The 14374-nt window shown below is 40.2% G+C and overlaps 1 protein-coding gene across 2 annotated transcripts in view; it reads left to right on the forward strand.

Annotated features, from left to right (window-relative positions):
• The window catches only part of FMN2 (formin 2), a 241250-nt gene that overhangs the window by 170319 nt on the left and 56557 nt on the right, over positions 1-14374 (forward strand). For both annotated transcript variants that reach the window (XM_075924820.1, XM_075924819.1), the window contains exon 15: positions 1787-1879. In XM_075924820.1, the coding sequence (XP_075780935.1) occupies positions 1787-1879 (93 nt within the window). The remainder of the gene's footprint in view (positions 1-1786; positions 1880-14374) is intronic.

The following is a 14374-nucleotide window of genomic DNA, read 5'->3' on the forward strand; positions in this document are numbered from 1 at the left end:
ACCTACCGTCACAATGATCAACTGGCACAATGATCAAGAATCCCCCCCCCCCCCAACAAACCTTTCAAGACCCATGAGCCTACATATGCCAATCATAAAGTGTGGTGTACCTCATCCAGTGAACAATCATGTGGGTAAAAACCAAACAAACAGACAATCACCAAGTTTTCAAATGAACTCACTCAGAAAACTGATGAAAGACATAAGGCAAGCCACTCCAGGTTTCCTACTATTGCAGAAGGAACATACACATCAATCATTCAGCTGTGCATTACTAGTAATCATAGTTCTCCTTTCCTGAGTTTGCATGAAGTTTTACACCTCGAGGATTTTTTGCTTTGGTTCAATTTCAAATAAACTTAAAATTTTAATGTGAAACTGAACAAAGTTCAACTGGTTTGAGGCTAAAAACCAGTTTCCAAACAAGACCCTATATTTTTTATATCCCAAACTCACCCCGGATTCATCAAAGTTGGGAATTGTGGCTTGAGTTCTGAATTTGTAGGCTTATCCTGAAGTTTTAAATCTCTTTGGTATTTTCTGCCTTTCTCATGTAAATAGTCATATCTTTCTGTCTTCCCGATCCTGCATTTCTGTACCTTAATAGAAGTATTTACATTAAGTAGACATGTGTAGTCGGGTGACGTAACTATAAGCACTTGTTGTGATGCCTCCACTTATGTGGATTCTGTGTAGTGACTCTGTAGTTGAGGTCAGGTCCCTGGCTGCTACCTAGAACTGTGTCTAAGACTGAAGCTACTTTGTACCTGGTGGAAGTCCTGCCTTGCATGGCAAGGCAGAGAGCAGAGCAAGGAGCCTTTCAAGACTTTGAGGAGCTAATTAAAGACTTGTTCCCGAAGCCTAACGTGGAGCAAGTAATTCTCATATTGCAGCTTGTCACCCCTGAAGAGTGCACTCAGGAAGCTGGGAGAAGATGACATCATCCACAAGAGTCTTCCTCCTGCCACTTCCTTTCCTAGGAACAAGCAGAGGTAGCTTATACATGGAGGAAGGGTTCAGATAATGTGGGATGAAAGGGTAGATGGGTGGAAGAGGGAGGAGCAGGATAATCTATTTTAGTATTAGGAGGAGACTGTGCGAGGCTAAAGGCAGAGGAAAGGATGTGTAGAAAGAAATAAGACAAGGAAAGAGAAGAGCAAGAGAAAAAGAATTAAAAAGAGAGAGAGAGAATGGGACCTTAAAATGGAGTGAGAAGAGGTAGAGCTGAACATGGAAACAGAAAGAGAAGTTCAAGAAATAAGAGGAATATAATGTAATAAATCCAGGGGAATGTAATGTAATAAATATATAAAATACGGAGCTCACTCTGATGGAACATGGGAAAAAATACAATAGATGTGACTGGGAAAAACTAACAGACACACAAAGAGGTAAATGCACACACACACCCATTTCTCATTATCTCTCACTATTCAAACAATAAGTGTTTCAACTATTTTCCCCAAAAAACTCTGGTTACTCCCAGGCTGCTGAGAGCGAGAAGGTAACAAGAAGGATGGTCTGTGACACCTACAAGCCCATCACTTACTTTGAGCACCAGTTTCTTTTGCCTTTGCCATTTATTCAGAAACATTTGATCAGGAGCAAAATTGCTCTCCAGGAGGATTTTCTTGTACTGTTTGCATTTGAAGCAGTATGTTTGTGAGGATCATATCCCACAGGTTTTGCTGGCTATAAGTTAACATAAGTTGATGTATTTTTACAGCGGTATTTGTATCTATACCATAATATGTCACCCTGAAGTAATCTATTATTTTGATTTCAGCATGCGAGACAGAAGCAGGGAAAGTTTATCAGGTATCATTAGAAGAGCACATCCAGCCTTTCAAAGACAACATGGAGAAATTCATTAATCAAGGTAAGTAATGAAATGTCATTTAACCTTTTCAAGATGTTTCAAAGGGAAGTTATAGGAACAATGTTTATACATTGGAAGTAAAGCGACAGTTTATTTTGGCATCACAGAAAGATGTGGATTCGTGTAATCAGATGCACCACAGTTTGTGGGGGTATTGTACTGTCCTGTCAGTGAGTCAGTCTCTTGAGTGGCAGCAAAGACAGATGCTGTTGTCTCAAGAGTGTGAACTCAGCGTGAGTTTGCAACTCTAGTAAAACACAATTGCACAATTTTTTGTTTCTTGATTTTTTTTTTAAAAAAAAGCTGGACTCCTCTCTAAAGCAGTGATTGGTGTGTGTGCCAAAAACATGGTGTATGCAGAGCAGAGGTCTTGTGACACTCTTCAGATTGCAAAGTTTGTGACTAATTTTCTAAGCAAACACAAAAGGCAAACCCAAATGAACTCCTTTGGACAGGCTTGTGGAAAATGCTGCAGGAGGTATACATTTTAATGTGTCTATACTAATCTTGCACATTAGGAGGAAAGCACCGTAACTGGGGATAGGTAGTGTAGTTGCAATACCCCGCTGTCAAGTTTCGGCAGTTTTGCAGATAGCTTTAGTTTATGAGCAGGGGTTCACAGCAGCACTACTAGTGAGCCAATGTTCTGAATCAGAATGTTCTCTGCCGACTTGGCCATGCTGCTTTTCTGGCCAGCACAGTCTATTTTTTGACTGTTTCTGTCCTCACTCTAGCTTTGTGTAACTATTCAACATAATAGAAGACAAAAATATTGCCTTATAATTGGATAAACAATGGTGTAAAAAGTGAGAGTTTTCACTGTTTCTCCCTTTGAGGTCAACAGTGCTGCTGTTGTCTAGAATGGTGTTAACTCATTTTCACAAATGAAAATGATCATTGATTGATTGTATTATAGTACTCAGTGCCTGTTATTTATTTGCAGTGAGCTAGTCAGATTACAAATGCTTCCTAACTGGATCATCAAAGGTAAATTGGTAGTCTTATGGTGATATTCAAAATGTGTCCACCAATTCCTATGACTTCCCATACTATTGAATAGACTTATTTAGGTATTTAGATTGATGGCTATAGCCAAAACACCACTTGACCAATCAAATACAAACCACCAGATCCTAAAATTTACAAGGGTCAGTCTTCACAGGTCTTTAGCTGTATCCTAAAACAATTGGTAATATCCACTTTGGGATCAAAGAGGCATAGGTTCTGTACTTGATGCCACAATGATTGTGTTTAGCTGGTAATTGTTTGGGGCATCTGAATTAGTGTCAAAGCAAGTAATCTTATGCACATGGAAGGCAGAACAATAAATTGACAGTTGTTTGTCAATATGTAATAGAAATTATTTCAGTAAAATGATTAGTTAGGACCTAGAACTTAAGGTCTAATAACTGTGCTATGCATTTCTTTTAAATCTGAAACAATGGATTGAACATGAGATTTATTTCACTTATACTAGAATACACCAGAAGAAACTCCAGTGATGCTTCTTTATCCTTTTAAGAAAGGACAATGAAAACATTATTTAAATCTGTCCACAGTTTTTGAGACTGTATTCCTGCAACAGTGAATTCCACAGAATGATAATGTGGAAGTATTATCATTCTGTTTTGTTTGTTACATGCTTGCCAGACATTTAGTTTCTCAAGGTGATCCCCTTCTCTGACACTTTTATTCGTTTTGGGTGAGAGAGAGAAAAAAAGATACTGAAAAAACCTGAAACCTGAAGTTGTAGTCTCCCATCAAAATATACAGCTGTTACTCCTTTTGGCATTATTGGGAGTTGTGTGATCATTGATGGAAGAAGAAAACCCATTACCTCAGAAGAGTAGCAAAGTTAAAAATATCATTTGCATGTTCTAATGGAAATTATTACAAGTAGGGTTATGAGCATAGATGTGTTCTAAATAAATTAGTCTACATTTCTTTAAACTTTGCAAAGGCTACTTTTCAAAATTCTGTCACAGTGTTACTATATGAAAGATAGAGCTTAACATATAGGAGAAAAGAATCCTTTGGTTAAGTTCCAAAAATAAAGTAATTTTAAAATACTTTCCATTATGAAATCCTTTGTTTTTACTTGGTGGGATTGAATTCAGACTTGAAAGAGGCCATGTTTAAAGCAGGATTTCTCTTTCCTGTTCAGTGTTTGACAGGCTTTTGATCTAGATATTTTTTCTAAGGGCTTTTGTTGTTTATGTAGGCATAATCGATGAGTCTGTTCAGCTAGGCTGAACACACAAGATCATTTAGAAAAACAGAGGGACAACTTTTGGCACCTTTGGGGGGATTTGTGTGTTTATATATATAATGTGTGTTCTGGACAAAGTAAAATAAAGTTTAAGTTCTTTTGTATTTAAAGTTCAGTTTCTACATAGCAACAAGTTTTTAACTTTGAGTCAAATGTGTAACTTTTCACACAGTTAAATAGCTTGGAATGTTTTTGTGATGCTTTTCAGAGAAGGTAGCTTTTCTGTATAATGGGATTCACCAGTTCAAAATAACTTCATACATTTACAGTATATTTCATTGATACTTATTGCTAGCATGGCCAAGCAGAAACTAGAAAAGGAGAAACAATCTTCCAGTAGGTGTGGAGAGCTGGGCACATGTGGTTAAACATCTCTGGCAAGGAGCTAGAGAAGAACTTTATAGGAGCAGCTATACATTTAGTACAATTGTATTAGTTTCACTTTTAACTAAAATATTGCAACTTGTCAGGTTTAATTTTATATGTAAAAAGGAGGAAAAGTAAGTAAATATGTAAGGCCTAGCAAAAGCAGAAAAGTTATCCTATTAGACTTCTACACCTACATTAGGGGAAAGAATCAATCCATGTGCATGTCAGTCAATATGTTATCAGTGGACCCTGAAATGATGCACGTGGTTAGTTTTCTAATATTTTTGTTTTAATTACTTTACAAATGGTATGGCTAACTTTGAAATAACATAGTTTAATACATATTACATATCACGTTCTCTCCTCTCTAATCTGGAGTCTCCTGCAAGAGTCAGTCTACTCCCTGAAAGACTATGTTCCATAGACTACCCAATGAAGAATTAAGATGAGGCTGCAAGGCTCCTCTCTCCTTCCTAACCTGCTCCCTGCAGAATTACACTTTGCAGGTCATCTGCCTGAGTCATCCACTGGGTTCTTTCCCCTCACGCATCTTGCAAGATGTTACTCTCCACAGCTCCCCCTTCCGATAAGCTCCTTGCTGACTTTGATGACCAGGTGTCATTCAAAGTATTGCCCAATCCCTGGTCTCAAAGTATCTACTGAGGCAGCTGAATAGTCACAGGTGGAGCTAGGTCGAGCGCCACTTAAAGGGTCAGCCACCCTAGCTCCACCTAGAGTCAGCCACCCTAGCTCTACCTAAAGAGTCATCCATCTTGTGAGACATCTGTTTTATGTTGCATATTGCTTTGCTAAACTTGAACCATTTGTGCTGAAATTGTTGCTGCCAGAGGCAATTTTTTTTCAAAAAGGTTTCAGTAAAAGCAAATTTGCTGCTTCCAAGGAGGAAATTAGGGAATCAGTATAGCATATACAGTAAAAATTAGTATCTTAGTCATTTTGCAAAGAACGACATATTTTCTGATGGTTTCTTTGAAGAGCTCTAGTGCCTGTATGGCTTGAAACAGGAAATTTGGCAGGGAGGAGATCCTGTTGTTATACAGGTACCTTTTGCTATCCCCTTAAAACGTACTGAGATTCAGCCAAATTGTAAGTGTCTGAAAATTGCCATTTGCAAATGCTTGGTAAAGACTTTTATGGTATGTATGTTTTCATGGCAAAGTTAACCCAAGTTTTCTATACATGAGCTACTCCCCTCAAGTTAGCTAACTTGAAAGAGTAAGCATCCATGCTGCAGAATAACAGTCAAACTGTTGTTTTCCTACCAGTACTGCACTCATTCATGGAGAAGCAAGGCTTTGATGGGAATATCCCACGGGGTTGGATTTTTTGCACTGAAGTAAGCTCTATGAATTATTTTCCAATGAGAGAACTTATCTGTCTTTTCTAGACACATGGGTGGAATTGTGGAAAGGCAATGTTGGACTAGTGGAGTTAGCCTACAAACTCACTGCAGAGTGGCCATGTTATCAGTGGATGAGTTGTACTCACTCAAGCTTTAGTTTATGGCCCCTCATGGTGTAACCAATTTGAGTTAAAGGTTTCCGTTAGCGGAATGGGTGCAACATTAGGTTGTAATATACGTTTGCAGTCAAGGGAAGCCTTTAGAGGCAATTGCTGAATTTTCCATATGCACCAAGCATGCTTCCTGGCCCCACAGACTCTATACAGGCTGTGGCAGCAGCAGCGGCCACTTTGGGAAGTATTGCTGCGTTGACAGCCAGAAAAAGATGGTGCATTCTAATCGCAGGTCCCCCATACTGGTATAATTCTATGCACACCACTGCACTTATTACTGAGGAAGGCCCCGTATTCCTACCTTCGAAGGTAGGTCACTATCATACTGCCTATTTAACAGTCTGGTTGCACAAGGTCATTTCATGTAGTGTTGGCAGTAACACCATATCTCTACTGTTGTAGGCTCAATCCACAGTCCGACTGTCTTGGAGATAAAATATGCCAAATTTATGTGCTTGGCTATGCTATCTATAACCACTTCCATCCAGGGCTATGGATCAGGAATCAGGAATCTCGATAGTCCACTACTATCTAGAAAACAGTTGTGTAATTAGCAAAATGTGTCACGTTTACACCTCTAGTGACTGGCACACCTAGAAGATAATAGCCTGCTATTACCATCAATTACCCTTGCAGGTCAAGCTGTAGACATCTGTGCTATAGAGGTAAAAGCTTCCCATTCCAATCCTGATGGTGACCCTCATGTGCCTTGGTATGGTTTCACATGATAAAATTTGCTCAGTTGGTTTGGGGATTTATGTAATTTTTTGAATCTAGGAAATTACATATCAAAATTATGCTGAAAGGATGTAAAGTTTGCAAAGTCACCCCCACAAAGGTTAGGAAATGTCAGAATTAAGGTTTTTCATGCAATCTTAGCTTGCCCTTCCCCATGTATGTGAATTATGATCAAGTCCTTAATTATATAATTACATGCTATTTGTTCTGCCCTGCTTCTTTCAGTGCAAATGGTGGGTAATGAATTGGGCAAAGTAAGAAGAGCAAGAATGTTCCTTTGTGACTAAGGCAGTGGACTGTATCCCAAGAGATCTGGGCTCTGTTCCTGACTCTCCCACAGACTTCCTACATGATGTGGAGAGAGACCCTCTCATAATGCACATAACCCTATTACTTTAATTCTGGTGTTTCTTACCTTTCAGACTGCTTTACTGGCAACTTATTGTTCTTTAAATATATTGTTTTTAAGAGAGAGTAATATAATTATTTGATATTTCCATAATTTTCTAAACAAAGAAAATGGGACTTACAATAATGTTAGGAATATACAAAAAGGAACCTCTTCAGTTATTTAAAAATTCCCAGGCCAAAAACTTCATTAAGGTAGTTAGGGGGTTGTATGAGTATATAACTATGTATGAACAACTATTAATTTTAAACACCATTTTTAAACATACAATTAAAACAAAAAACAAAATAAGTTACAATGCTGTATACATTCTGAAAAGGTAAAATTAGCAATAATGACCTTAGCTTCCAAATATTAACCCTCTATCTGCCACCTTATCAGCATCCTTAGTCTTTCATGTAACTTTGAATTCTGAGCTATGGATCCATAATGCAGCTCCCTTTGGCCCTATAAATTCTGAGCCTACCTAGTAGTTAGACACTGAAAAGCAGACTTTCCCCAAGTGGTGAGGTCCAGAAGAAATCGCAGCATTAGACTCATGTTTCATCCACATGTCACCCACTCAAGGCCAAACCCCCATTCTCTTATTCCACTCCATTCTGCTCCATTCACCATCCCTGTAGTAATCCAAGACCTCACGTGGTATAGACAAGATCAACTTTTTTGCCTGGATTTAAACAAAAAAGTCTCTGCAGTCTTTTGCAAAATGGGTCTGAAATAAGAAAAAAATAAAATCTTACCCTCTCAGACTTCCTATTTTTGAAAAATGTTCTTGAAATACAGAATAATGACCATAAGAAAACAGAATACTTTATATGCTTTATACTGGGAAAAACGTCAATCTCATTAATTGTTTAACAGTTTCATATTTGTGTTATGTCTACTTTAAATGATCAAAGTCATCTTTTAAAATATTTCAGACCTTTAGGGTCTACACTGCATGCTTATTTAAGAATTAGCTATTTTGGGAATAGAAACTCTGAAATACCTGATTTTGAAATAGCACGTCTACACAGCAAATGTCCATCGAAATTGCTCTGAGCTTTTTTGAAATGGAGCACCCACACTCATTGGACACTGAATCACATTTAAAGCCACCTGGAAGCACTTCAGGCAGGGCATCAGGACAGCAGTCACTTCCTGGAACTGCTGCCTGAAGCTATCTGAGGCTCGAGCTTAAAGGGACCTTGTACAGTCGTGTCTCAGGCTCCTCTCCTTGAGGGACAGCAAAGCCTTTTCATTGCCCACTGTGGTTGCCTTCACAGACCCCATAGCACTCCAGTCATGGAACTGGACCTGCTTCCCAGCAATCAATGGCTCTTAGACCCCATGTCGCACCTCTGCTTTCAGTTACTGCCCCTGTGGCTCTGCAGGTGCAAGACCTCCAGTTCATTGCAGAGCACCTCCTCTCCTCTTTCTGGGTACTGCTTATGCAGTTTGACCCCTCTGCCCTTCCCTGTACACCATACACTGCCGCTTCTGGTGACTGGACACCAATTCCAACTGGTGGGACCAGATTGTCATGGAGCGGTGGAATGACTAGCAGTGGCTCCAGAACTTCTGCATGCAGGAGGACACCTTCATGGAGCTGTGTGAGTGGCTCACCCATGGGACCTTACCTATCAGCTCCCTGAGCTTACCAAAATCCGCCTTCCTGAAATCTATTGTCTCTATTTTGCTGTTCTCCCTTCTACCCTCCCTTAGAATTGTGAACTCTATGATTTCATGATCACTTTCACCCAAGCTGCCTTCCACTTTCAAATTCTCAACCTGTTCCTCCCTATTTGTTAAAATCAAATCTAGAACAGCTTTCCCCTGGTAGCTTTTTCAACCTTCTGAAATAAAAAGTTGTCACCAATGCAGTCCAAGAACTTATTGGATAGTCTGTGCCCCGCTGTGTTATTTTCCTAACATATATCTGGATAGTTGATGTCCCCCCTCACCACCAAATCTTGGGGTTTGGATGATTTTGTTAGTTGTTTAAAAAAAGCCTCATCCACCTCTTCCACCTGGGTAGGTGACCTGTAGTAGGTGTAACAATTAATCCAAACTAAGGACTTAGTTCAAATTAACTTTAAACCGCTGCGTGTAGCCATGGGCAGTTTGTTCGAACTAAGGGGATTTAAAAATGGCAGCCGGACAGGAACATGCAAATAAAGCCCAGGATATTTAAATCCCAGGCTTCATTTGCAACTCCGGTTGCCTGATTTGTCTACCTAGCTCGAATTAACAAGCTAGTGTAGACATACCCTAAGATACTGATTTGATCTTGCCTCACAGTTTTGCCCTGACTCACCTCTCTCTCTCTGCCATTATAGCCCACACTCCCTCCCATTTCCGACCTATATCCCAGGTCTCCATGTTCTCCACTTACCCACAGGCTTTGATCACCTGTCCCTGTCGAACCTAGTTTAAAGCCCTCCTCACTAGGTTAGCCAGTCTGTGTCCAAATAGGGTCTTCCCTGTCCTCGAACTGAGCCCTCCCCCTCCTGAAACCCAACCCTCATATCTGTGCCAACAATGAAAGTTCTTGGGTCAGATGAAAGCGATGTACTTGGAGCAAGGCCACTGGTGGCCTAGACAGTGGGCCCCTTCCTGCGGGGGAATGTATGTCCCTGGGGGAGTCTCGCTACCCCCACATCCCATGGACAAGCAGTCATGGGAAGGTGCTGACCAGGTTGGGAGCCTGAGAGTGGCTCAGCTTCCCTCTGTACCCTGCACACATTGGGACTGGCAGTGGCAGCATCCTACAAGGAGAAGACAGGTATCCTTCCAGCCCGGGCCTGCTGCAGGAGAGGAGGGGAGAGGGTGTTGGGGGAAGATGTGTGTGAGCAGTAGATGCTGCTTGGGGAAGAGAGTGCTAATGGGGTCCCCTCCACTTCCTTTCCCTCCCAGCAAGAGCTTGGTGTCTTCCCCAGCAGGGGCTTGGTGTCTTTGACCTCACCTCTTCTACCCCCAGGCAGATGCTTAGGAGCTGCCTGCAGCTGTGCTTGCAGCTGTGAGGGGCTCAGGTGCAGTCCTGTGATCTGTCATGGCAGCATGATTGGCAGATCTGGGTGCTGCTGTGTGGCAGTGTGAGCAGGGCCTGCTGTGTGCTACAAACTGTCTCCCCTGAGGCTGCACCTTTAAAGCCTGCAGGGGAAGGGGAACTATAGAGTCCTGATGAGTGTGGACAGAGTAGCCAGCAGAGCACCCTTGGGAAGCCCTGGAGGCCATTTCCTTAGAAATAACTACAACTGTGCTGTCTATACACACCCTATTTTGAAATAACTATTTCAGAATGGGTGTTGTTCTTCATAAAATGTGAGTTTCAGATTTCAGAATAAAATACCCATTATTTTGAAATAATTTTGAAATAACACTGCTGTGTAGACGCGCCCTTAAATGTGGTAATATGAGTAAATACATATGTATTGCATGAAATTTGTCTTGTACCTCAGTTGACTATATCTCATTTGGTTTGCATTACCACATAGTAATCTTATTGCACATTCAATTTTGTGTGAATCACTAAGACTGCTCAAATATATTGTCCTTGTTTCAGACCCTATGAGAGAGCCAATGCATTGCAGTGGTGGAGTCCGTTCTCTGTAGCCATTGTGCAAGAACTCATTTAGTGGCATAAATGTTAATCTATGCTTGCAGTGTGTCTCTCATGGTGCAGTCAGGTAAAAGAAGGCTTTGTGGGCAAATGTTTGAAAAAGCTCAGTATAGTACTCAGAACTGACAAGAGAGTTTATGCAGGTCATCAAAAGGTGTCCCAATAAAACCTTTTTTATGTACTCTCTGCCATCATGTATTCTGTTTCTGTTGCATATATTAATTGAAATCTATTTAAGAAATCTTTTAGTGAAGGGGGTGTGGTGTGGTCTGGGCAGTGCTGAGGTCCCCCTGCCCCAGTCCTACCCCTTCCAGCTGAGACCCCACCACTTCTAGGAGCATTGAGCCCCCCGCCACCGCCCTGTCCACACACACACCTTGCCTAGAGACCGAGTGAATTTGTCATCTCGACTGGCAGGAATAATAAGGGAAAAAAAAGAAATTAAGAAAAGTCGACATAGTACACAGTTGTCACTGCCTTTTCTATATTCATCTGTTCATTAAATTTTGGCGCACTTTCTTCCATGTCTCAAACTCAATTTTGTTTCTTTTGTTGTTCAGAAATTGTGTTTACACAATTCTGTTTGGAATGATTTGTGATTTTTAATAATTTTCCCAAATATAACAAATATACAAAAAATCCCAGATTCATCATAATCCACAAAGTAAATGAAGAGGTTAGGATAAAGCAATGAGTGGGGAAGCAACATATTACCTTCAGATTCTGCATTAATTATCGATCTCTAAAATGTCAACCCAAATTGCTTTGACAACTTTTGGCATTCCCTTTCTATGGAATGTTGGTTGTTCTTTAGCTGTGAGGTCAGCCATAATAAAAGTTCTGGAAGTTCTAGAATTCCTAATGCATCTGGGCCAATTGAATTAATATGTAAATGCTTTAATTGGAGATTTTCCCATGCTCCAGAGCAGGGCAGAAAAATCATTGCTGAAGATCTAGAGATGATTTAAATGTATCGTTGTCAATTAGCTGTGACATCATAATTCCTCTGTCCCTACAATCCCTCCACATCAAGTTTTACCACTAATTTTAAGTATAGGATTGCTCCATGGGACTTGCCTCTACATGAAGAATGGTCAGGGATGGCCTTACCATGAGGTGAACTGAGGCGACTGCCTCAGGAGCCAGACATGGGGTAGGGGGTGCCACTAGTTCACACTTTTTGAGCATGGCTTTTTAAGTTGTTAGTTCTCCTTTATTGAGGTAGGTAGCAGAGCAGTACCATGAGAGGAGTAAAACGGGAAGAAGGCAGAATTGAGACCTTTCAAAATTTTGGCCCAAGCGTGGGGGCATCATTTGAGCTCCCCACCTCAGGTGCCAAAATGTTGTGGGCTGGTCCTGAGACTGGTAGCCAGCATTTCTAGGTATTTTCCGTAGCAGATATGCTAAACATTTGCCCCTTTGTGCTTTGCGCACCATTCCAGAAGACATGCTTCCATGCTGATGATGCTTGTTCAAATATGTGCTAATTAAATTTGTGACTGAACTCCTTGGGGGAGAATTTAATGTCTCCTGTTCCATGGGTTTACCTGCATTCTGCCATATATTCTAGAATGATGATCTAGCATATGTTGTTCAATTTAAAAACACTTTCACGCAGATTTGGCAAAACTAAAAAAGGTACCAACATGAGATCTCTAAAGATAGTGATAGCATTCAACTGAAGGTTTAAGAAGTCCAAGTGCCTTCCAAAATCTGAGGGGGACAAGGCATGGATCATGCTGTCAGAAATCTTAAAGGAACAACACTGCAATACAGAGACTACAGACCCTGAACCACTAAAAAAGATAACCTTCTGGTGGTGGCGTCTGACTCAGATACTCCAAGCCAAACAGGTCTGAGGGACGGTCCTAGAAAAAAAACGTCTGATGCAATCCCCAAGGTCTTCAATGGTGAATTTGGCAGAAGAGCGTGTTTGGATCTCAATGCACATGAAGGGTGCAGCAATCAGGAAATCTCCAGTCATCTTAAACTTTTTGTTCCACTGGGCCCCAGACCTCTAGCATGTTATGATCTTATGGACCATGTAGGCATACCAACTTCCCTACATCAAAAGAAATCATGTGCAAACTTCTACCATGGGAAATAACCTCTTTCCAGACTTCCATTGAGGGTCACCAATGATGTTGATGGTGACAAGTGATACCAAATGCCTTTTTTCTACATCCAGATATTCCAAAATACATTGAAGTAAATGGTATTATAGCACCGTTTAACAGTTCAATTAATCATGACTATTTTAATCTTGCAATAAGCAACGAGTTTTACACCCCTCATTTGAAGAGTGAAGTCGGAAGTATTTAAAAGGCCCATTGAAATTTCATAAAGAGAAAATGTCTATTTTTAATCTTTCTGCCAAAAAGTTGAAAATAGTTGTCATGAAAAATCCAGACATGTGAATCCCTGTGGGTGCATCTTTTTATCGCAATATTGCCTTACCATGAGTATACTGTAGAACATCTATACATCATGTATTATTATGTACTTGGATCTCAATTCAGTGTAAGTAGAAGTATTGAAAACTGTAGTGGGATAATGACTCGTAAAGGAACTATATCTGTTTTTTTTTAAAAAAAAAAACCTCACTACACATGAAAAGGACTGGAAAGAACATTAATAGCTAATTATAAATAAATAATAGTTAACACTTCTCAATAAAAATTAAAAAAAAGAAGAAAAAGAGATGTAGACCATTGACAAGTAGATGAATGGATTTTTGTTGCCTTTCATCTGAGATTACTCACATGCTTTCCTATATTCAATAACCTGAGAAGATGTGATATTCCCTAAAATGAGAGCAGGAGATCAGATGGGATGGCAATTTTGCGCCTGTGCTTGCTCACAGTCATTTGGAACAGTTTCAGCAGAAATAGCTTAAGCAACTAAAAGGATTTTGGTTCAGTTGGTGACTGTAGACAGTAATCGTTGGGCCAAACTCAGAATGCGGAACAGCAACAAAAAGTCGTGGTGAAGTAAAACTTTAATATGGATATTTGAATGCTGTTAGACTAGATCTCCTCTTATTACCACAAAGCCTGCTCAGCATATTTTCTAAATTGCATAGACTTGTAACTGGGCTTATCCCAAGACATTTGCTCACACAGTACTTAGTAAGCCGTAGTTTTCGGTTTATTTTAAATACATTTTCTGTAGGCAGTTTCTTGGGATCATGTACATTCAAGATTCAACAAAGGGTTTCATTGTAGGAGCCACCAAATATTCGCCACTGTCATGGTCTGAAGATTATTGTTACATACACCTCCTTTAAATACTTCTTCAGGACACACTTATTTCTGCTATTTTCCATGTATACTCACAGCTTCTCTTGCTCTCCAATGCCACTGCTCTCCCTGACCATATCAAGGGATATTAATCTTACCAAGAGAGAAAACAAGAAAATCCAAAAAAGTTAAACCAGAAGTGAACGCATAAAAGCATGATAAGGAGAGGGGAAGAACAGGAGGAAAAGGAAAGAGCTTTCTCAAGAGAGTTCCCTTTGTCATCTTACCCTATTATTCTGCCTTGATCTTCTATCCTTAATATTGTTGGAGAGTT

The sequence above is a fragment of the Pelodiscus sinensis genome, chromosome 3, assembly GCF_049634645.1.
Source record: "Pelodiscus sinensis isolate JC-2024 chromosome 3, ASM4963464v1, whole genome shotgun sequence".
Taxonomy (NCBI): domain Eukaryota; kingdom Metazoa; phylum Chordata; order Testudines; family Trionychidae; genus Pelodiscus; species Pelodiscus sinensis.